The 24,263-nt window shown below is 42.4% G+C and overlaps 1 protein-coding gene across 6 annotated transcripts in view; it reads right to left on the bottom strand.

Moving 5' to 3' along the window:
- Nucleotides 1-4,069: 4,069 nt before the first annotated feature.
- camta1a (calmodulin binding transcription activator 1a) overlaps nt 4,070-24,263 on the bottom strand; it is an 810,948-nt gene continuing 790,754 nt past the window's right edge. For 3 of the 6 annotated variants that reach the window (XM_055659354.1, XM_055659355.1, XM_055659358.1), the window contains 2 exons: nt 18,012-18,080; nt 4,070-9,397 (listed from right to left, as the gene is read on the bottom strand). In XM_055659354.1, coding sequence (XP_055515329.1) covers nt 9,365-9,397; nt 18,012-18,080 — 102 coding nt within the window. In that variant the 3' untranslated portion in view covers nt 4,070-9,364. The remainder of the gene's footprint in view (nt 9,398-18,011; nt 18,081-24,263) is intronic. The other 3 variants (XM_055659356.1, XM_055659357.1, XM_055659360.1) reach the window with 2 other exon arrangements.

Here is a 24,263-nt window from a genome sequence, read left to right as displayed (position 1 = left end):
CTCATGCACCAATGTAGATTACCCGTTTCTCAATGCAGTGAACAAATTGCTCACAACAATTTCAATGAGCAAAGATTCTGTAAACACTGTCATGATTTCAAATGCAATTGAACACGTCAAACGTCTTTGCAAATGGAAATCTATTGATGTCCAACTCACCTCCAGGTTCGTCTCTCACTTGCGTTTTGACAGGCAGAGCTCAAGTCTTCATGTTTCTTCATCTTTTCATCTCGTCCCGTGGCGTCCGAACCTTGCTTTTGAAGGTATTTGTTAGCATTGAGCATAACTAAACCGCCTCACGCATCCGAGACCGAGATTTCCCCTCATTCCAGCAGAGTGAATAACCAGAAACAGTTTCAAGAGGACAATCATTCATCATTTGATTCATTTTATAATAGATTTAAGATAAAGAGAAAAAGAAGCAGTGTGTCATGCAGGCATTGTTTAACAGAATAAACTGATCTGGACTATGCTGACAGAATAGAGGAAGGATTTCATAGTAATTTCCAAAAGGGGAACTAGTTCAATACTTGAACGGAAAGTAAAAACCACAGTTATCGAGCAAGAGCTAGAGAATTAGGTAAGATAATACATGAACAATGGGCCAAAAGATATTCTTTGATTCTAGCGGGGTGATTTTAAATTAGTTCTGTAGGCATGACACTTTACCAGTGGGAAGTGAACACAGCATCAATTTTACAGCTGATCTAGACATGCTAATCTATGGAACAAATCCATCACTGCACCCAGTATCACCAGCCTCCTGGTGGGCAGATTAGGCCCCCACTCATCACTGTGTCACTTGATGGGTATGCAATTTGTGCTGATACGCTATATCACAATGCTATTCAATTTAATTATACGGCTCGCAACTTTGATGTTCATATGTTATCAGACGTGTAACCTAATCGTGGAGCCTATTAATTGGAGGGAGGAGGGCTTTCTGGGCTAGTGCTGATGACATGTTTTCTGACAGTCATGTTAAATGAAGTCCAGACATGGCCACTCCTAACTAGTGCAACGGCCGTCAACTTCTACCAATGCCTCACTACCAGCAGGCTATATGTATCGTGTGTTGAAGTCCAAAAGCAAATGAACAACCTCAAACGTCTTTGCAAATGGAATGATATCCAACTCACCTTCAAAGGTGTCTTTCTCTCGTGTATCGATAGGTTGAACTCATGGCCCTCTTGTTACATTACCTGCACACAGCACCATTGTAAAGGGGATGATAAATGGATTTGTGAGTACGTATTGCAGAATGTTATAGATTCCTGACGTTACTCTCGAATGATTTAAAAACTTGATCTAGATTCCCCCACACATGATCTTGCTTGTCATGCGAATAAATAAATTATTTAACAGGTAGGACACACTTGCTGTCTCCCTCCTTCCCCCGAGGCACTTAAACAGAAATTTCTTCTGACTGCTTTGGATGATTGAAATCCAGTCCAGACGAATAACTGGTATCATGAGAAACATTCTTTGTCATGCCTTATCTTCTGGAGCAGGCCTGGCTTGAAGGCCAGTGCTCACCATATCAGCTGGCAACACATCTCACAGACACAGTACTCTCTCACAAAACAGGTTCTTAATGCAAGCTGACATTTTATACATATCATGTGTTGTAGTAGCTGTTGGATTAGCAAATTGTTAACAAAGGAATCCCAATGACATTGCTGGTTCCTGTATAAAACTAACCGCCATGTAGCTCAAGAACTAGATTAGAAGTGAAAACACAACAGAGCTGTGGATTAACTTTTATCTGTCACACGGTTCAAAATTACATTTCCATTTAACATTTGGGCTGCACTCATTTTGTCTTCCTTCAGCCGGCTTCAGCCATACCAATGAATGCAGGGGCAGCTCAGTGGCGCAGCGATAGACTTACTGCCTTACAGCGCCATGGACCCAGGTTCAATTCTGACCACCGGTGCTGTCTGTATGCAGTTTGCACGTTCTCTTTGTGACTGCGTGGGTTTTCTCCAGGTGCTCTGGTTCCCTCCCTCTCCAAAGATGCACAGATTTGTAGGTCAATTGGCTTCTGTAAATTGTCCATAGTGTGTAGGATAGTGCTAGTATACAGGGTGATCGCTGGTCGGCGCAGACTCGGTGGGCCGAAGGGCCTGTTTCTGCACTGTATCTCTAAAGTCAGTCAGTCTGCAAGCCAGTAATGAAGTAGCCAAGGCTTTGCTCCATAGATGCTGCTGCACCCGCTGAGTTTCTCCAGCATTTTTGTGTACCTTTGAGTTGGATGCGTTGGACTCTCTTCGAAGTTTACTCACTCTGTGAATGCCACTTATTGTTGAGATTATTGTCGTGCCATGCCAAGCCAAATGTTCAGCTCCTCCATTGTTCCTTATGTTACGTTAGCAGTTTCCAATGGTCTGTTTTATAGATGAGGCAAGGGGAGTTTGTGGTTCCGACTGTCATTTCTGCCGATGAACTGAATATTCAATGGCTGGTGGACAACATGCTGAGTTAGCCTCCAATATTTCACTGTACATTTTCTCAGCTCTGATACATCATCTTGTCCGCGCTTGCTGCAGCCAAAAATGGCAGGAAGATGACCAACGTGGCCTGAACCCTGTAGCCTTCAAATAAGCCATTACAATTATGAAGGAGGAGAATCAAAAAGTAAAATATCACTGCTCCTTTTGACAGCAATGCTGCTCTGTCCGAGTCCAGCACTGTACCTCCACCACAATCAGTACCACCTTTTGATTCACTGCTTTATTCAGGTAAATGTTATAGTAATCCTTCTATTGCTGGGCAGATTCCAGTGCCCACATTTGTCTTCAATGTTCCAGGTTTTGTCCTTTTCAAAGGTGTAAGAACGAGGTCTACCATTTTATTTACATTTGAAGTGAGTGCTTTCCATCCTTCATTTAAAGTTACCTTGTCCATCTTTTATTGCTCCTAGCCATGTTTCAAGGAGTTAGCCTGTTCTGTAGGAGGCCAAGCTAACGATTCAACCTCCAAGAACAATAATGTGCTTGAACTACCTTAAGGAAGGAAGCACACACTTGGGGTGACATCTCGTCAGTAGTTAACTCTTCGGAGCAAATAATGCCAGTGGAAGATGAGGCAGTCCCACAGAGGTGTGAGGACCTGGCTGGAAAAGGACATACACTAGTCCTGTGATACTGAATTGCCTACATTGTAGGTAGAGGGAGGCACAAACGGAAATTAGACAATTACCCATTGAGACAATGACAGAGAGAGACAATAAGAAAGTCAGACATTTAACCATATACCCGTGCAGGACCAACTGTGTGCAGCCAGACAAGTATTTATTTCATTCGCCACAGAAAAGCACGGGACCATGGCAGAACAACACTGAGGCCAGAAACTAAGAGACACTACTGAGGATTAACAGCAGCCATAACACTCAATCTGATGGTCAGTCTGTGATGCGGTGGAAATAGGTCAATCTGATCATGATCCACAGTCTCTCATGGTAAAAGGGACACATGGTGGTGAGAGCACGAGTCGTCTAACAGCCTGCTGACCTTCTTCATCATGGCCCACTGAAGAAGGTGGAGTTCTTAACCTTCCAGGATTTTGCACGTACCCCCATAAATGACCCACCAATTGTCGGCACACCGTGATTGACATGGGGAGGTAATAAATAAAATGGAAACCTTTCATTTTCCTTGATATAAATTTTGCTCATTAGTTAAAGAAATATTGGATCTGGGATACATTTGATTGGGGCAATGATGGAGAAACAGAACCAACCTCCAGGCACCATCAACTGGAGGTGGAACTCGGGAGCCAGGTGAGGTGTGAGAGGAGACTGAAGTTGCACGCAGCTGGGAAAGAAAAAGGGGAAGGTGAGCGCCAGTAAAGGAGACATTTCAGGGAATGGGGAAAAGCAAACAGTAAGATCGGTTGAGGGAAGGGGAAGTCGAGAGAAGGAAAAGGAAGACCAATGACAGGAAAGTGATATCCAGGGAAGAGCAATAATAAAAAGAAACAGGAAAGAAACCAGAATGAAATGGTTTGATAACCAATCCATTGGAGGGCACCTTGGTGCCGCGAGTCAAAAGGCTGTCCAGGGAACGAGAAAGTTAGTAAGTATCAAACGATATATATATTCAGAAATAAATTTAACAAACTAACATGGAGAGATTTTTCTTTGTTTTTTTAATTTACAGCAGAAAGGATTATAAAGCATTCAAAAACATCTTACATAATTTTGACGGGGAATTTAAAATGTTTGCATGACTCTGGCAGCTGGGCTATCCCTTGTAAAGATTCTAAACGACCCAGTGACACTCTCACATGCAGACATACAAAAAGAGGAACAATTGAAACAAAAGGTTGAAATCAAAAAGGTTCAAAACAAGAGAGTGTAGAGGAAGAAAGAGAGGGGGGGAAAAAAAAGGAAGGGGCAAGAAAAGAGAGACAAAAAAAAAAGAAAAAAGAAAGGAGAATCTACACTAGTATCACATGCAATTGTGAGCAACCCCAGGAGTCTCTGTCGTAGCATATGTCCCTGGGTTGTTGCAGTGTGCAACAAAGCTTTGCATTTTCTAGAATTTTATTTTTTTAATTTTTTTTTGTGCAATGTTGTGACCTGTTTGTCTAATCTCAGATGAACAGATGAAGTGGACATTCTTTCCATTACTGTCAAGTTTGATTTATGTAATATATTTTTTTCAAAATCTATTGTGTCCTGTATGTGTGCGTGTATTTGTATGCATATGTATGTGTGTATTATGTGTGTAACATTTTCCACTGTATCACACAGTATTTAACATAAAAATGCCTGTTAATCTTTCTTTTCAAAGAGTGATTTATGGTATAATGCTATATATATATATATTATATCCTTACAGTAACCTGCTCAGCAAAGATTATAACTTAATGTTGTGTCTTTTCTTTTAGCAATACAGCATTCACATTACTTGGCACCCATTGGCAAAGGAGATAAGTCTTGGTAGCCAAACAGAAAAGAAATATGTAAACATAAACTTTTCAGTTATATCATTTTGCTGTCTGTTTTCTAATTCTAAGTACAGTAGTTTTTTTGCAAGTAATCATGCTTTAGCAAAAATGTTCTTCTAAAGAACATTTAAAATAAGGAATTCTTACAGTGATTTTTTTTTCATTTTACAGGTCATTTGCTTCTAATACTTCCTTTTGTTTTTTTTTTGTTCATTACAGTCATGCACATATCTCTGGTGTTTTTTTTCTCCATCATTTTAAGTATATATACATTATTTACAAACAGTATATCCACATTGCTAGCTCATTCAGATAAAACTATACAAATTCCCATTCTGCCATTACCAATCTCATAACCACTCACAGTAAAATAATTCATTGTTGGCATCCCACGTTTTTTCATTGTTTTCATTCATCTCCCTATCATGATCTTCAATATATACAGAGTCCACCCAGGTTACTGACAGTAGCCAAGAATATGGACATTACTGGCCAGCAGAATACATCATACAAGACCTTACTGTCTTGTACGATGTCAAGGCAATGAATGTGACCCCACAAAAAAATTGTCCTATTTTTGAAAGGCTAAAAAAGCTTAAATGCTTTTTGAAATAAAGAAAGAACAAAAGAAAATAAATTAAATAATCAAAGCTTTAAATAAACTATTTATATATTATATATATATTAAAAAAAAGTTCAGACTAAAAAAAAGTTATAAAGTAAGGCAAAATAAAGTGCAGGATGTGACAGGACACGAGCAAGGTGACAGTGACTGTTGAGGAAGAAAGGTTTCGGGAGTTTTTGGATAAGGTTAATACCCAGCTTATGTGGAACCTCCTGCCCCCATTGTCAGCAAACCCAACCCCCCTCCATTCCCTTTGTCTTTGTATTGTGGTCAGTGAGAGAACATTTCAATCGCAAACAAATGTGGTGAGGTACTCTCACCTCAACACACCTGGGCTGCACCTGGGCACCTCCTCAGCTTGCAATGATGACAGACAGAACAGGGTCATTACCCTGCCATGGCCCGAAGTGCAGCAGATACTTGTACTTTGTGAACTCAATGGTGAGAAGCAGAGTAAGACTTTTTTTTTGACAGTACAATGTTTTTTTAATGATATGCAGCCAGTGAAGCAACATAATAAAGACCGCAGGGGAGCTTTTTAATGGTGCCTCACAAGGTATAATTGAAGGGTAAAGGTAGATGGAGGGAGTCAGTTTGGTCAATTTTGTTTGTTCATTAGTTTGAAATGTTATTTGGGCAAGGGTCTTGCTTTACAACTTGATGCACTGAGCTGTCAGTAATAATGTTTGCCAACGACAGCACGATTGCATAGTAGAAACACATCTACCCTCTACTAGAAATACTGATGTGGTTTACCCCCCACCCACCAGAAGCATTTTGTTTTAGATGGCTCAGATTGTTCAAGAAGCATTCTGTTATGCTAGTTCACAGTAATTTAAAACTAAGCTAAGAAGAATAAAACTGCATGATTTTCTCAAATCAGCTCATGGCAATAGAGTGGGCAGCAATCTGTTTTACTTTGACCACGGCAAAGGGTTCAATAATGGATCAATAATGAGTTTATGGAGGGTTGGTTGGGTTTCTGTCTGTATCTCAGTACAAACCTAATCCAAGTTTCCTGCCCCTTTTGCAACAGCAAACTAGATGGTCCAATAAAAGACATTGCTTTTCTTCAACATCCCCAACTGGCAGGCAATCTGGAAAATAAGGCTGTGCCACCTTCAACACTGTTGGCCTTGGGAGGCCTTTTCTGTTTATAGAAAAGTAGGGCCAGCTTCAATCTCATATTACTAGCCTTTAACACTCGGGAAAATTGAAATCCTCTCTCCTCACACTGGCCTTTGGCCTTGGGAGGACCAGGCTCGTTGTTGACTGTTGATGAAAGTATATGTCCCTCATGGTTCATTTCAAATCAACGTAACACTGATAATTGGCCAGCATGGAGACAGGAACGGAAGTAATCGGTCAGTTTGCACTGTTTCTTGGAGTCAAAGGTCTGGGCTCCACATGTCAACACCGCAGACAATTCCAAGCCTCTTCTCCAAACAATGAATGCTTGGATAAAGCAAACTCAGGATGTCCCGAGATACGGCCAATTAACTACTTTTCATCACTGTCATATTTAAAGAAACACAGCAGCCAATTTAAGATAGACTGGTTACAGAGATGTTAGCTGAGAATTACATGTTGCCTGGAACATGGACAGCACCTGGGGCTTGACCTGTAGCAGTAACGCCCTTCACGAGACAAGGAGAGGGGAAGAGAGGGATAAAGGGCAATACAGGGAATACTGCAAGGGTATGTTTGTAGACATGCCAGGGCCTCCTGTGTTAGCTTTGGGTGTATCTCACCAGGTGACCCAACCACCATCTTAAAATCTCAGTTCCAGCAACTCTCGTAAGATCTGGTAAGACATTAAAAAAAAACCTCAACAATAAGTTTATACACACACACAGTCACTCCATCATTTCATTATTTTTAAACTTATTTAAATGACCCACACATATCAATGTAGCACCTGAGGGGGTAATGAATACTTGGCTGGCTCTATACACTGCATGCTGTTTGTGTAGTGTAGGTCACCCCACCAAAGTCCATCAATGCAGAATACACTGATTGAGATGAAGATGTGATAAATCCACTTACTGTACATTGCACATAATTACTTAACTTGGGAGTGACCTATCTCCGTGGAGTCTGGAGGCATGGAGATGACATGCTCTCTGACGGTGTAACTCAGTGTCTCTCTGAGGCATTCAATCCTGGTGCGGCTCAGCTTTCACGCGGGCTTCAGATTTCCAAACAAAACCACATTTAAGTCTACCCAGACTCTGGTATGCGATGGTCCTTCCTGGTTAGCATGGGATCAAGGGAGAAACCAGTTGGCTTTGCTGCTCTCAATCAGGATCCAGTCAACCCAGCTGGAAAAGTGTGCATATATGTTTCCATCGGGTCTGTTCTTAGCTGTGATGTCCCCAGCAGGCAACCAGCCCACCAACTCCCACTAACGAATAACGGATCTGACGCTAGAGATTGCACAAGGTATTCTGCAAGGAACTCTTTCGATTTGTGACTATTATTCCAACAGCAGAGACTTGTCAGTTCACGTTTGCCCCTCCAGATCAGTGAGGACAATACCTATATTTGAGAACGGGGCCTTTTGCAAGTAATTATTCACCTTTCTTTGCAGTGCATACCCTACCTAGTAGGCTGAATCTGGTGCAGATTTGCCAGGTGACTTCCAGCTTACTGGGACATTCAGCCCAGCTTGCTACCTGATCTAACAGTGATGAGTATCTCCAAAACAGTAAGGCTCCGGGACTTCAGAAACTGTTAAAACTTCTGATTTCCTTCACAGTTTACAACCAAAAGTGGGCTGAAAGATACGCAAAACATTGGTTGGTTTGAAACACACATGCACGCACACACGCACACACACCAAATATCCACAAGGTTTAACCAATATACAGAAAATAAAATTATATAGCTTCAAGCTGTTCTCTTTGTTTGGCCCCAAGAAGTTACCATTGGTCCTTAAGAGAGTTTTTAAGACCGTAGTACTTCTGGTATGGAGGGTTCTAGTCAGAAAAGGAGAGAACGGGCAAGGAAAATATATCAGATTTCAGGCACCTTGCCCAGTTAACTGAACGAGCAGATTATATGTAGCCACAGGCCACTTCCATTTGGCAAATTGCACATTGCTTGCATCCAACATCTGGAGACAGGGCTCATCTCCAACTCTTCTTCCTCCTCCTTCCTACCCTTGCATTGTGTTCAATCCCAGCATGGATCAACAGCAGGATTTGATGAAAGCAAGGAAGAAGTTCGAAGAGAGGAAGTCCCAGGCCTAGTATTGGACCACTCCCTATCACTGCAGGGTGGCCGTGATCACACCCACCAGAACGTGCAAAACCCGTGACCCCCTGGCTCAGGGTCCACATAAGCTGTGCATCACCTTTCCTTTCAGACTAACACTCCCCTCAATGCACTGACCTGCTTTTTTTCTTCACTCTTTGATATCTCTACATACATTTGCTTAATCCCGACAAAAAAAGCCCCTTTTTTTTTGTGTTGCAAACCTTGACACAAGTTTACAGTACTACGCACCAGGCTGGTAAAGAGGTTATTTCATTCTACAAGTTAGTTTTCAAGTTCTTAAAACAATAAGTTGCAAGTTCTATGGCGCCTTGTTTCGTTTTCTTTAAAAAAAGTTCCATAAAAGTGCCGATGTGGTCGAGAGAAAAAAAGTTTCTAGAGCCTTGTTGCGATGAGAGTGTTGCGAATCTTCCCAAATCTCTAGTGATCTTTGTAAATGTCTCTGATATAAACATAAAGAAAACAGTCAGGAAGCAATGTTACATTGCTATGGGGTGCTTCTGTGAATCTTCAGGTTCCTTGGCCTTTCTCAATTCTTTCACTCTGAAGGAAGAGAGGGGAACAAAAAGAACAACATTATGTTACCGATATTAGACCCAATTTATAAACCAAGGACATGTCAACAAAGGAATAACCAGTAACATTGTTGGTTAATAGGTAACAGAATGTCGGGAAAAGGCTTCAACCATAGAATGATATCGCACAGAAAGAGGCTACTCAAGTCTTTTATATTTACAAGACAACAACTCTGTTTTAAAAATTAGTGCAAATTACATGGTTATCATTGTCATGGCATGGAGTGATGCGATCAGTTATACTTTAACCTATGTGACCCTGGTCTCAAATCCCAAGACTGGTACAATTAGATCTGCAATCATACAGGCAGCAGGATAATATCCCAAGATTACTAATCGGTCAAGAATAAGATCAAATTGATCATCACCATGAATTTGACTTCACTTAAAAAAAAACTGGAAGCAGAAGTAATTATGAAAGCTTCATAAGTTCTAGGAGAAGAATAAGGCCATTCGGCCCATCATGTCTACTCTACCATTCAATCATGGCTGATCTATCTTTTCCTCTCAACCCCATTCTCCTGCCATCGCCTCATAACCCCTGACACCCGTACTAATCAAGAATCTGTCAATCTCCGCCTTAAAAATGTACGTTGACTTGGCCCCCACAGTCGTCTGTGGCAATTGTTGTGAAAATAAATCTTCTGGGGATCGTTAGGGAAGTAAAGCTGGCCCACATGTGACCAATTCCAGCTCAACACGGGAGACGCTTGCTGGCCTTCTGAAGTCAGGAGTGCTGTCAGAACGTCACTGCAATACTTCACCAGCAATTCAATGATCCAGGCATGGGGAGATGAGAAATAGGTGGTGGACATCGGGTTGACCAGGCACTGAGCTGAGATCCAGCCCACAGTGGGGGAATGGACCCTGGTGCCTGCAGGAAATAAAAACAAACTTCCGAGATGCCATTGCAGGTAAAACTCGGAGGGGGGGGACACACATAAATAAGTTATTTGTATGTTTTTTAAAAGATTCATTCATAGCATACTGGAGGCAAAACAAACAGAGCTGCTTTAAGACTCTGTACCATCCAATCCTGTAATTTGAAGGCTGTTTGCCACTGAACAGCTGTGGGAAGGCGTACACCACAACAATTTATAAGCCTGGCGAGCGATGGCTGGAATGGGGTGGAATTGATTTTTCTGCAACCCTCATTCCTAATGGACTTAGACCTATGGCAAAAAAAAAAATCTTGCTCATAAATTGGCAATGTCACGGGCATTGGATCGTGGGAAGTTAGCGCTGAATATAATGACTTACTCATGTAGAAATATGAATTCTTCTGAAAAACAGAGGGGGCTAAATCGGATGGTCCTCAAAAAACCTGCATGGTGATCTTTTGTAGTCTGCTGTTTGTGTTGTCTGATAATTATAACAAATTCAGTCTGCAGCCCAGATGGGCGTTATCCTTTCCATTGGTGTGTTTCTAAGCAGGGATCCAATTTTGTGAGTGGCTAGCACCAATTAAGACAAGGCAATGCTATTTTAAGTCAACTTGTGCCTCTTGAAGGGAAGGCATTCTGAGGCAGGAGCTGGTGTGTATTCTGCAGCAGACCTGGGAAACATTTAAGAGTGGCATGGCAATGAAGGGAGCATACTCTGGGGCTCTCCTGTATTATAATCAAGGCCTGGGTCCAGGAGGGGAGGGAGGGGCTTGCAATGAAAGGGTGGGTTGAGGGAGTGGGTGCTCCCCTAGCCTCACACAGAAGGCAACAAGTACACATTGAGGTGGGAGTCAATGCCAGGATTCAAGCATTGAGAACTTGAATCCTGTCGTTAGAAGCTTGATGCTGCCTCACATCAACAATCAAAGTCTGAATGCATCTTAAAATGCCATCAAAAGCACCAGCAGTGGCACACAGTTCTCAGTGCACCACATCCTTATCACTCACTCATCAGCAACTTTGCACGATCAAACCTGGAGCCTATTATTCATAATCTGTACCACATTCTCCCACACTTGGTGCAACATCACACAAACACATCTCATAGCTTGCACACACAGCAGGTTATTTACGTGTAGCTGCACTATCCAAATAGATCACATTGTGTTGAGGCACATTCCTCTCTATCACAGGACAAGGCAGTGCACAGTCAGGGCAACAGCTAACCAGCAGAGGTAAAGTGCCGTTCCATCATCTTGTTGCCACACAGAAGCCTGTTGGACATCACTTGTGTGAGAGCTACTGAGTCTGGGGACGATGAGGGATATGGGGAGGGAAGACCGTGGAGGAAGATGGTGACCTCATTCTCAATCTTCCAATTCATTGCATCCCACAATCAAACATAGTCTTTCTCTCCCTTTCCTTCCCACCCTCTTTCACTTGTACCATTGTCCATTCTGACAGCCAAAAGGTGCATGGAGAGTAAGAATCGAGTGTTGGTCAAGGCACAATTGTGGATAGTTTGGCATTCACAACCAATAGCTCAGTGCACTGCAATGCAGGGAATTTGGGGATGAAAGTGGAGGCAGAGGGTACGTACGCTGAGCACTGGACTTGCAGCAAAGGCTAAGCAGAAGGAGAATGAGGCTCTGCAAGAGCTCAATTGCAGATGCCATAGATGGGGCATTTGGATGGGGCTTGTACAGCTGATGTGGTCAGATGATATGGACAATTAATGCAATGACAGGTTTGTGAGAAACCCATGCGGAATCAGCAGGGGCTTTGCATGCAGCAATGCAGCAGCAACTGGCAGCAACTCTAGTGCAGGCAAATGCGAGCGGAGTAACTGAACAAAGGCAATACAGGCAAGTCGGCAATTTGACAGATTTTGATTTCTAAGTTAGGAATTTTTATTTTATAATTCCCTTTGTTTAAGAAATGTCGCAAGCAGAGGCCATGAGGCAAGGTATGACATGGCTTGTTGGTGAATGGAAAATTAAGCTGGTATTTATTGGTAACGTGGGCTAGTGGCACATAGGCCAGGCAGAAATGGGCTGGTGTTCTTGTGTGGACCCATCTGCTGCCCAATGTACAGGTTCACCACTATTCTGTCAAGGCTCTGGAGCATGCAGGAAATGACCATGAATCTCGAGTCAACCACGTTTCTTGTGACATGGCATCCATTCAATGTGCATTGCCCTACCTTTGAATGGATTGTGCATTGATATTCCTTGTCATAAAGTAGTTACCCTCTGGTTTGCTATGGAGACTCAGAAACATGTCATTTCTGGACAGCATCAGGATGAATACCTTTTGACTGCTGTCAGGAGATCATAATGTGACGTGCTTAGTCGCAAACTAACTGCAAACGAGGGGCTGGAATCCCTTTGGGTTTGTGCCGTTGACACCTTCAAGACAACGTGCACATTGTCAGTGGCACTCTGTGTCATGGGGAAGCTGCAAATCTCCCAAAGCTGTTAGTTTGCTCTTACTGTTGGCGTCTGCCCAGATGGAATTAAATGCACTCAACCTTTCTGGATTAGAGCGTATATCAGTGACCTACCTCTCCCTTGTGCAGCAATGGTTAGCAGGCTGAGAGGTGTTGCAAATGTTTCTTGCCTTAGCCTTAAAGGAATCACGCCCCTAACATCTCATAGCCACAATGACCTAGACAGCAACTGGCAATGTGGTCCTCAGCATACTTTGCTAGTGGGGTGGTGATATTTTTACTGAGCTGATCCTTAATGAAGCACCAATTTCCCCACACACTGGCCATCCATGAGATTGAGCAAGCAGAACTGTACTCAGGGTTAATCTTTGCACAAGAGCTCTTATCCCTTCCTTTTCCCCCCCCCTTCTGACAGCTCTTCCCCCCCCCCCCCTTCTGAACCCTCTGCCTGTTCTCCGAGTTACGCTGCATTCCAAAATATGTACCAACTATGCTAAAAGTCAAGATACAGTTTTTCAGCAAAGATGGACACAAAGTGCTGCGGTAACTCAGCAGGTCAGGCAGCATCTCTGAAGAAAAAGGATGGGTGATGTTTCGGGTCAGGACTCCGGGTTTGAAGAAGGGTCCCGACCCGAAACGCCACCCATCCTTTTTCTCCAGAGACGCTGCCTGACTCACTGAGTTACCCCAGCACTTTGTGTCTATCTTTGTTATAAACAAGCATTTGCTGTTCTTTGTTTCTGCAGTTTTTCAGCGTCTGGCAGAAAACCCCTTGTGGACTTCAAGAATTTTAACGCACCGTGGAGACCACTAAAGCTTGGTGGAACTGTACAAGCCAACAGACATCATTAGTGACTGATCTCAAACTAGTTGATAACCTCTTCTGGTTGTATGTTCTGCTGTGTGAGTTAGAATATAGGGGGGTAACTTGAACATCAAACTCATCTTGCAGCAATGGTGGTAAATCACCCATGCGTGCTACTGTGATACTTCTAATGGGCATTAGCTTCACAGGCAGTAACATCGTTCACAACATGACACCTAATTTGACCTGCATGACAAATGTTTACCTCCATTGTGGAAGCAATTTAACAATCTTGGGATTCAAGTACCATATAATGTGGTCACAGTGTTAGCTCAGAGTAGAGACACCTTTATCCTACAATCAACTGTGCAATAGACAAGTTTTGAATGGAGACGTCTAAAGAATCTCAGTCACAACACTGTGGTGAGCAGAAACTCTGTTAAATAGGCATTGCAACAGGTGCCCTGGGGTAGGTCTTGGTTTTTAGCATTGGGCTCTGGAGAGTGACAGATCACTCCATCAACTTGAACAAAACATTTCCCAGAAAACTCTGAAATAATTAATTTGGCTTGGATTTCTCTGGCAGTTTTCACTGAACTAATCAACAAACAATTCACAGCAAACATTCCTGATTAGCTTTGCAGCCTAAACATCTGTGATTAATTCAGATCCCAAACTCAGACAAATTCAATGATTTTCAAATTAGTTGAGATTAAAATGAAATCAATTTTGCACGTTGGGCTGCGACGTGTACTTCATGTTAAAGGCTCGGCGACTGGAATAGATGTCGCCGAGCCTTTAACAAGAAGGCTTGTATTTATTTATAGATTGGGACCACAGGCCCACAAGCCCAGCAACTTCTCACTGGCTTTCCAAATGTCCATTCTTCATGACAACGGCATGAGCAAGCAGGTTATTCTACTGCAGATGGCATCCAAGTCCAGGTCGATCCAACATTCCTGCATCCATGCACGCGTAATGAGTTGATGGAATGGCTTTTGGTGTCAGAGATAGAATTGTTGATGGATTTCCCCCAATCCCATCAGCCTTCTAACCCTCTGAGAACACTTCAGGGTGACACATTGGGCCTTAGCTGTCCCTGGTGAAAGGGTGGGTGAGCTGTTTTTTTACTCCTTTTACTGGCTTTCCCATTCAATGGGATCAACGATGACCTGCACCTTAATCCAATCATCTGTGCTGACTTTTTATTACGTAAAGAACAGAGTCATACATTCCTTTACATCATCCTCACAAAACTGACAGTCACAGTTCAATCTCTCCTCTAAGACACATCATCCAATACATTATAACACACCTACAGCAATATATTGGAATGACAATCCTGATTAGGGTATTCAATAGGAGGATCCGAATCACAACCTTACGATGCAGATGTCAGATTGCTTTCAGTATCATCTCTACAGGTTAAACAAGATCCAAGGGCAGGAGGTTAAATACTTCAAACAAGTGCAAAGTTCAGCATGTTTCCAAGCACTCTGTGAACAAACTATCTTCTAATTGGGGGTGAGATAAAATTATTTTTTTTGTCAATTTTGTCAAATCCTGTGAATTATCCCCTTCACTGCCACAATTAGAGAAGCTCCGCGATTGTCAACAGGCAGTTTGATTTCCTTATCTGTTATTTTCGACTGAGAGAGGATTGTCGGGGATTCCCTGTGCCAGATGTCAATAGAAATCCTGGAGAAAGGCACAAGTGCCAATGTCTTGGTGCATTGTGCCGGACTTTCTGAACAAGGGACCGATAAACCCACAGCAAATTTAACGCATATCCTTTTTTAAATTTGCTTTAAATCAAATCCATTGCAAATTACTGCTTGATTTGTGTCTCATCATCCCTTAAATTCAAATCAACACTCATCAAACCATCTCCAACATTCAATGCTACCAATCTTTATCTTTCCTCAGTCTTCCCCCTGCTCTCTCAACCAAAAGACTTTTATGCCCCTGGGCAATCCTTAAATGCTGATGCATCTACTGCTCCGTCTGTTCCTACAAGGTGTGTTGGTGCCCATAGTTTGTTAGCATTGGCTCTTCAACTCTAGAACTGGCCAGGCAAACATTGGGAAAGGGATATCACTGCTAAGTGCAGATAACAATCCAATCTAATTTTAGTTGTGCTGATGAAAGGGGCGAAAGATGATGCCGACAGCACGAGAAGGCTGCGATTTTCCCTTTTGGTTGCTTTTGTACGAATCGGTACGGTGAGGGATGAGCACTGGCGATTAGGACAAATATGACATTTTTAAACATTCAATGGAGTGAAGAGTATCATTGTGAACCAAGTCAGGCACACAAAAGCATCTGTGTTGCTGGTGATTTGTTCCATTAACAGCTCTCGCTGCACAACTTACTGTTACTCACTGTTTGCTTAAACGCACTAGGTCTAAAAATAGACAATATTTCATTCAGAAAGATATTAGACAACATATTTCACATAATACAACTCCCCGCCTCCCCCTCCGACACGCACACCAGATAAACTACAAATGACTAAGCTTGATCATTCGAGTCTTCTTATTACTGTTCTTTCCTGATTGGATGCTCCCTGTCCTACGTGGCTATTCCTAATACAGGACTATTAACAGATTCTTCAATATCAGGGACATTGGATCCCAATCCTGTCTTTGCCCAATGTTTGTCCACGGCCAGTCTTCATTAATTGCCGCTGGGTGCTCCTCCAGAGGTTATGGCAGTAAGGCATTGGAAGGGGTCATTTATATCAAAGAAAGGATCAATGCTGGACTTGTTGGCAGCAACACAAGGGGCAAATATGTGTTTACTGGGATCAGACGGTGACACAGTGGTAGAGTTGCTGTCTTACAGTGCCAGAGAACATGGTTCAATCCTGACTGCAGGAGCTGTCAGTCCTGAGTTTGTATATTTTCCCCGTGACCTGCGTGGGTTTTCTCCAGGTACTTTGGATTCCAACACACACTCCAAAGGCGTACAGGATTGTAGGCTAATTGGGTTGGTAAAATTGTAAATTGTCCCTAGTGTGTGTGTAGGATAGTGTTAGCGTGCGGAGATCGCTGGTCGGCGTGGACTCGGTGGCCCGCAGAGCTTGTTTTCGAGCTGTATCTCCAAACTAAACTACTCACTTCGCCTGAAGGCAATGTGGCTAAACGTTTGCAATTTAATTGCTTTTGAATAACCAACAAATTAAGCTGCTTCTTAAATACAGCTCCGCTGGATTGTGAGAATGTTGATGTTTAAGCTGAGAATGGTGGGATATGCCAGTACTACATAAATTGGTAACTTGGGTTAAGTCACTGAAGAACTGTGTCCTATCATGCTCAACACTTCCAGGAATGGGGGGGAATTGTAACGTATGGCAACTAGTTTATGTGCACACATTGCACTGACTCCATTAGTTAGGACAACCAAGGATTCAGGATAAATAGATGGGAAGAATGCAGGTGGACCAGGGCGTTGACAAAGTTGAACGACTCCTGAGCTGAATTGCCCTTTCTTACTGCCACGTTCCTAGAAATGTTTTAATGAAATTAGTCGGCACTGTGCAGGCGTTAGATAAATCTCTGATTGTTTTGCTCATTATTTCAATAATGACATAAAAGGATGCACATCTTTATAAGCAGAGTAGTATTGAGTGTAAATAGCATGCAGCTGCTCTGTAACACATACCTTTGCCAGACTTACAGTATGTCACATGTAATCAGCCTCTATTTCTCTATATCTCAGAGCAATTCCACAGGCCTAAATATGAAACATTATCTTAACAAGTGCATGACTTAGATAGCATTTCTGCTCTGTAGACCGTAGGTTTTCAAACTGGAGCGCTCCCACATGAAGAGATCGACAAAGTGACAACGTTGTGTCTCTACTGTCAGAGGATCTCTCTCAGTTTCTGGATTTATTAATTTAATTAATCACAAGTACAAAAATAATCTTTTTAGAACAAAAAAACATTGTTCAGTTGGATGTGGGTCAAGGCTTTTGAAAGAATCCTGCATAGCAACGTATTAGTGCAGGGGTCTGGGAGTGTGGAAATAGTTCTTCCCCAGTTGCTTCTCTTAGTAAATAGTTGCCTCCCAGGGAAGCAGCCAGTTTTTTTGTCAGTATTTAAGAAATGCTTCGGTCTTTACAGAGGATCCTTCAGCTTGTCAATAATACAGGGACGCCTGAAGGACACATCGTTATTGTGATGCGGTCCTCCGAGGCGGTGACTATCCCCGGGACTGAAACAGCGAGGAGCTCCAGAGTTACGTTTGAAAACCGCTGGTCTGCACAGACGAGGCTCACTCTTGGACCGAGCCAGTCCACAACATACATGTTACAGGAATAAAGATGTCTTAGAATAATACAACCGGAAATGTATCGGTTTGCAGCATCAACCAAATAAGTACAAGCAGAGTGACAGAATGACAGTACAGTTTTGAGATGGAAAGTTGTAATAGATTATTACCTCCCTCCGCGTATGTAAGGGTTCAGCTCTAAGACTCCAGCAAATGTGGTTTTCTTTTCTCCCAGTGCGCTGTGGATAGCCATAGTAAAGTGTTTTAGAGGAACCCGTTGTTTTGGTTTGATTGTTTTTTTTTTGTGTCCGATGTCATATTGGGTATTGATAAAGTTAACCACGTGCAGGACAATTTGCCTTTCTACATTCTTCCAGAAATGCTGAATTACTTGCATTTACTCATGCTTGGTCTCACATTAGGCTGAGACTGGACACAAAGAATTGACACTCGGATGGAGTTAGTTCCTCATGAGCTCCTCATGGAAACTGAGCTGACTGTGATCAACGATGCAAGGATCACCTTTGGTTGATGTGAACAATCTACAGTGCTTCACAGAGCAGAATCCGTGTGGGATCTATATTTTCCCAACTCATTCTGGGAATGAAAGCCCCTCGTTATATCTATAATTGCCGAAATTGAGCCAATAATAATGTGCTTGGATGGATCTCTTTGCCTCCTGTCTTATCAAAGGCACAAACGCATTGGATTAAAATAGTGGCAGGGATATTTCTGAAGAGTTTGTTACTTTGGTATAATACTTCATTTGTCACATGTACCGAGGTACAGTGAAACTAATTTTTGCATTCAGATCAGTACAAGAATCAACAAAAGTACCAACATCACATCAGGCTAACAACATTTATATATGTGTCTTTTGTCATTTAAATAGAGATTAAATCCGAAATTAGAAAAATGTCTGCGTTATTTTCATTTGTGTCATAACATCTAAGGAAAGAATCGGACTTTCAGCTCACCAATCTGGAAAAATAAAACCACAGTCCTTTGCAATAATTATTTGTTTTAACACCATCCAGAACATAGGGTGTTGTTAGATTCAACGGTTTGTTTTCCTGACTCTGAATCATTTTTTTAAAAGGAAGTTTTCTTTGGATTTCCATGTGGGTGGCACTTGTGAATGACCAAGTCAGAGTGCAGCAAAGGAGTGGACAGGACTACTGAAGCTTAATGCAATGTACATAGTTCATGGTCAGCTAGCCTCAACACCGACAGCCCACCAGTCACAGAAATCCCTTCCAAATGATCTATCCTGGTGAATCCACCAATACAAACCAATTCAACTAAGGCATAGAAAGGATATTGAAGGTTGTTTTACATTCTGTGTCTCTTTCTCGTTTAACGGAGGAATCAGTGTGTTTATATAACACGGTTTAACACCCACATTCTATTTGCAGTGTAAGAAATTTGATTTGAATGCATCAATCACAGCAATTTCCAGGCTACAGGCAAATAAAGCACATTTAACGGGATATGGCTCATTAATGGTAAATTCCATCCTAAGATTCAGTTTTCATTTGGAGACTGAGTCCAAGGTACGTACTACATTTGAAACTTAATTTTCCAACATTGTAGCCCAGCTTCGACCCAACCTTTCCATGAGGGGCACCCCAAAACAGTTACTCCACAAACAGAGTTCTTATGACCCCAGATGTGAATAGTAATCTGGCGATCTCTGTAATATCCAACAGTAACTCAAGATTTGCACCTTCCTCTCTGGGCACATTTTCATCCACTACCACTTTAAAGAAGCTGGCAGCTGGCCCTGTCTATCTGCACTCTTGCAGGTTCCAATCGAGACGCTATCAGTGTTGAGAGAGACCGCATCAGCAGATGTCAGCTGCAGCTTGAACTTGGCTGCACGGTTCAGATTTCCATCTTAACCCGGCAGAATCTCAGCCTTGTTTGGGAGCCCTCGTCCCACAAAAGACTCTATTGACTAAAGAAAGCTCAGGGTCCACTAAGTCTGAAGTTCAAAGTATCTGTTATCCCACATGTAAACCCACAATGAATATGCTCCCAGATTAAATAATTTCTTCCATGAATAGTCCAAAACATAATTTATGAGCTTTAGCTAGGCACATGGATATGCAGGGAATGGAGGTACATGGATCATGTGCAGACAGAGGAGATTAGTATATCTTGGCATTATGTTTGGTGTAGATATTGTGAGTCCAAAGGCCTGTTCCCGTGCTGTGCTTTTCTATGTTCTATGTTTGACTGGGTGACTAGTTGGCGATCTACCGGCAGTTTAATTCCTCCATCTCCAGTAACTAGATTTCACTGCCATCACCCTACCACCGGCCTCTTCCTCCTTCACTTTCATTCCAAATTGTATTCTGTCAATAGTGCTGATTTATTGCTGAAATATGACTCCACGTTTGCTGATAAGTAATAGTTAAACACTGAAGAGAAATGGGCTATTCAGCTATGGAAGCCAGCGCAGCTGAATCCAATTCTATCCTCATACTCATACGGTTAGTTAATTTTGCTCACCATTACAAGAAGTACAAGAAGATGCAACACTACATGAGGCATTGTTATGTATTCCTGGTTCCTGATTCCTGGGATGGCAGAACTTTCATATGAAGAAAGACTGGATAGACTCGGCTTGTACACGCTAGAATTTAGAAGATTGAGGGGGGATCTTATAGAAATTTACAAAATTCTTAAGGGGTTGGACAGGCTAGATGCAGGAAGATTATTCCCGATGTTGGGGAAGTCCAGAACTAGGGGTCACAGTTTAAGGATAAGAGGGAAGTCTTTTAGGACCGAGATGAGAAAATCATTTTTTACACAGAGAGTGGTGAATCTGTGGAATTCTCCGCCACAGAAGGTAGTTGAGGCCAGTTCATTGGCTATATTTAAGAGGGAGTTAGATGTGGCCCTTGTGGCTAAAGGGATCAGGGGGTATGGAGAGAAGGCAGGGATGAGATACTGAGTTGGATGATCAGCCATGATCATATTGAATGGCGGTGCAGGCTCGATGGGCCAAATGGCCTACTCCTGCACCTATTTTCTATGTTTCTATGTTATCACATATTGTAATTGTGCAGGAATTTGGAAGTCATGTGGGGGAAGAAGATAAAAAATGACTGGACAAAGACGACAAGTAAATGGGGAATAAAGGATCTCAAGAGGCATTGAGTATATCGAGTATTGACCACAAAAGGATATTTTTTGTTGTTTTACTTTGTAGTAGGATGTTAGAATCTGGGTGGAGTTTCATAACGATAAGAAAAATCTCACATTTTAACCCCTAAAAACTTCCCGATGTTCATCGTGGGTGAGGTGGAGAAGTTTGGGAGAAGGTTGATGAGTGGATTGCAGTGGATGCAAGTAATAGAAGCAAATGAAAAAAAAAAGATTCAAGATGTAAGCAGAACTGAGAATAAGGAGGTTATTATTAAGGAGGTTTTCTCGTGAGGAGGAATTTAATGAGCTCTTCCTCCATTAAACAAGCTTAGGCGATAAAACATACCTCGCTTTTTGAGAAAACTTAGTTCTTTCTTGCCACGAAAGAATCAATTCAGAATGTCAACACATTGTTTTCCAGTTATAACTGAACAGTGTGTTCTTCTCCTTTGCCGAACCATTCCTTTGGGAATCAAGATGTGATATTGGCCACACAAAGCACAGCAGAGCTGGGGGATCACAAATTATGCAGAAACATATTGCAAATTTATGTTCTGGAGGTCAATGGTTCAATTTGGAGAGTTGCATTCTTGTTGGAAGATAGTGGAAATGTTATGTGTAAGAAGAAACTGCAGATGCTGGTTTACACTGAAGATAGACACAAAAAGCTGGAGTAACTCAGCGGGACAGGCAGCATCTCTGGAGAGAAGGAATGAGTGATGTCTCGACCCGAAACGTCACCTATCCTTTCTCTCCAGAGATGCTGCCCGTCTCGCTGAGTTACTCCAGCTTTTTGTGTCTACCTACTAGAAATGTTATGCTGTGGGAGGCAAAAGAAGAAATTGCCTGGTTGAGATATATGAACATCATTGGACTTGTGTGAAGTACCGGAGCACTGGAGGGTGGCTAATGTTGTGCCTCTATTTAAGAAAGGCTGCAAGGAAAAGCTTGGGAAACCATAGACTGGTGAGCTTAACATCTGGGGTAGGCAAATTATTGGAGAGGATTCAGAGGGATAAGATGGTATATGATCTGGATAGACAGGAGCTGATCAGGCATAGCATAGTCAGCATGGTTTTGTATATGGGAGATTGTGTCTTGCGAATCTGATACAGTTTTTTGAAAAAGTCATCAAACTGGTTGATGAGGGCAAAGCTTTAGACGCTGTCTATATGGACTTTAGCAAGGCATTTGATTAGGTTCCGCATGGTAGGCTGCTCTGGAACTTTAGACCGCATGGCATCCAGGGAGAGCTGGCCATCTGGATAGAGAATTGGCTTCATGGAAGGAAGCAGAGGATGATGGTGGAGGTTGTTTTTTGGACTGGAGACCTGTGACTAGTGCTGTGCGTGCCTCAATCAGAGCTGGGCTCACTGCTGTTTGTGGTTTACATCAATGATTTGGATGAGAAGGTACAAGGCATGATTAGTAAGTTTGCAGATGACACTAAAGTTGGTGGTATTGTAGATAGCAAAGATGATTATCGAAAATTACAACAAGATCTTGATCAGTTGGGCAAAAGGGCTGCGGAATGGTTGATGGAGTTTAACGCAGTTACGGGTGAGGTGTTGCATTTTGGGAAGTCAAACCAGGGCAGGACCTCAGTGAATGGCAGGGCCTGGGGAGTGTTGTAGGGATCTAGCTGTGCAGGGACATAGTTCCTTGAAAGTGGCATCACAGGTAGATAGGGTCATCAAAAAGGCCTTGGCCTTTAACAGTCAGGATATTGGGTATAGAAGTTAGGATGTTATGTTACAGTTGTACGAGACGTTGGTGAGGCCGCCTTTGGAGTGTTGTGTTCAGTTTTGGTTTCCCTGCTATAGGATGTTGTTAAGTAAGAAAGAGTGCTGGAAAGGTTTACGAGGATGCAGCGAAGGTTTGAAGGGCTGACCCATAGGGAGAGGTTGGGCAGGCTAAGACTTTATTCCTTGGAGGTTGAGGTGATTTTATTGTGTAAAAGATCACGAGGGAGATAGGGTGAATGCACAGGTTCATTTACCCAGGTATGGGACTTAAGAACAAGAGGACATAAGTTTAAGGTGAGATGGGAAAAATTTAATAGGAATCTGAGGGCAACTATTTCACGCAGACGGTGGTGGTTATATAAAATGAACTGCAGAGGAGGTAGTTGAGGCAGATACTATAATAGCATTTAAAAGATGTTTAGACAGGTACATGGATGGGAAAGGTTTAAAGGGATATGGGACAAGTGTCTGAAGAAGGGTTTCGGCCCGAAACGTTGCCTATTTCCTTTGCTCCCTAGATGCTGCTGCACCCGCTGAGGTTTAAAGGGATACGGGACAAGTGCAGCCAGGTAGTCTAGTGTAGATGGGGTATCTTGGTCAGCATGAGCAAGTTGGGCAGAAGGGCCTGTTTCCATGCCGTATGACTCTATGTTCCCTAGATTAGAGAGTTCTGCACTGGCCAAATGTTGAAATGTAGTTTTCACCTGACAATGACAGAACAAGTATTTATTGCTGAGGTCTACCTGACTGTGAGTCATTTAGTTGGATTAATAGATCATCACCCATTAAAAACTTGATGAATGTGCAGATGGAACTAAGTGATCATCTCCACTGTTCTGACCAGCCAACAGATGTACTCATCAGATGCAATGGAAGAATTCAAAGGATTAAGGATCCCTGAGGAATAACGCCTCTGGATAAATCATTTTCTGATGCTCACTGAGTTTAAGCTCAGCAGTTTTTTCCAATGCAGAATTTTCACTGAATTTCCACCTGGTTAAGTGAAAATTATGACTGCTGTCAGATTGAAAGCTGCAGAACATCAGGTAACATTGTAATTCCCTCTCAACCCAAGTTCTTCTCATGAACCATCTACTTTTTAAATGTGTTATGTATTGAATCTCTTGAGGGAGGAGATTGGCTAGTATAATCGATTCTAAAGGGTACACGGCAATTCATCTTTTTCTAATTCTTTTACCCTTTCCCATCTCTCTTTGATTTTTTTAACCCTTCCAGTATTTTAATAGTTCTGATTTGACCAACCCCCTCAAAGCAAAGATTCACAGATTCACAGTTGGCACTTAACCCATTAAATGAGCTGTCCATGGGACCTGACATACCTTGAACTGGTTTCTGGGACTGAGGTTGTGGTAGCACCAGGGAGGGCATTGACTGCTCAACCTGATGGACAACCCTCTACCAGGTTAGCCATCCTTATTGGCTTAATTGGTTCATGTGATAGGAGCAGAATGAGGCCATTCGGTCCATCAAGCCATCCAATTATGGCTGATACATTTTCCCCCC

This window comes from Leucoraja erinacea, chromosome 30, assembly GCF_028641065.1.
Source record: "Leucoraja erinacea ecotype New England chromosome 30, Leri_hhj_1, whole genome shotgun sequence".
Lineage (NCBI taxonomy): Eukaryota > Metazoa > Chordata > Chondrichthyes > Rajiformes > Rajidae > Leucoraja > Leucoraja erinaceus.
Note: the sequence above shows the minus strand (reverse complement) of the source record. Positions and strands in the feature narration are given on the sequence as shown.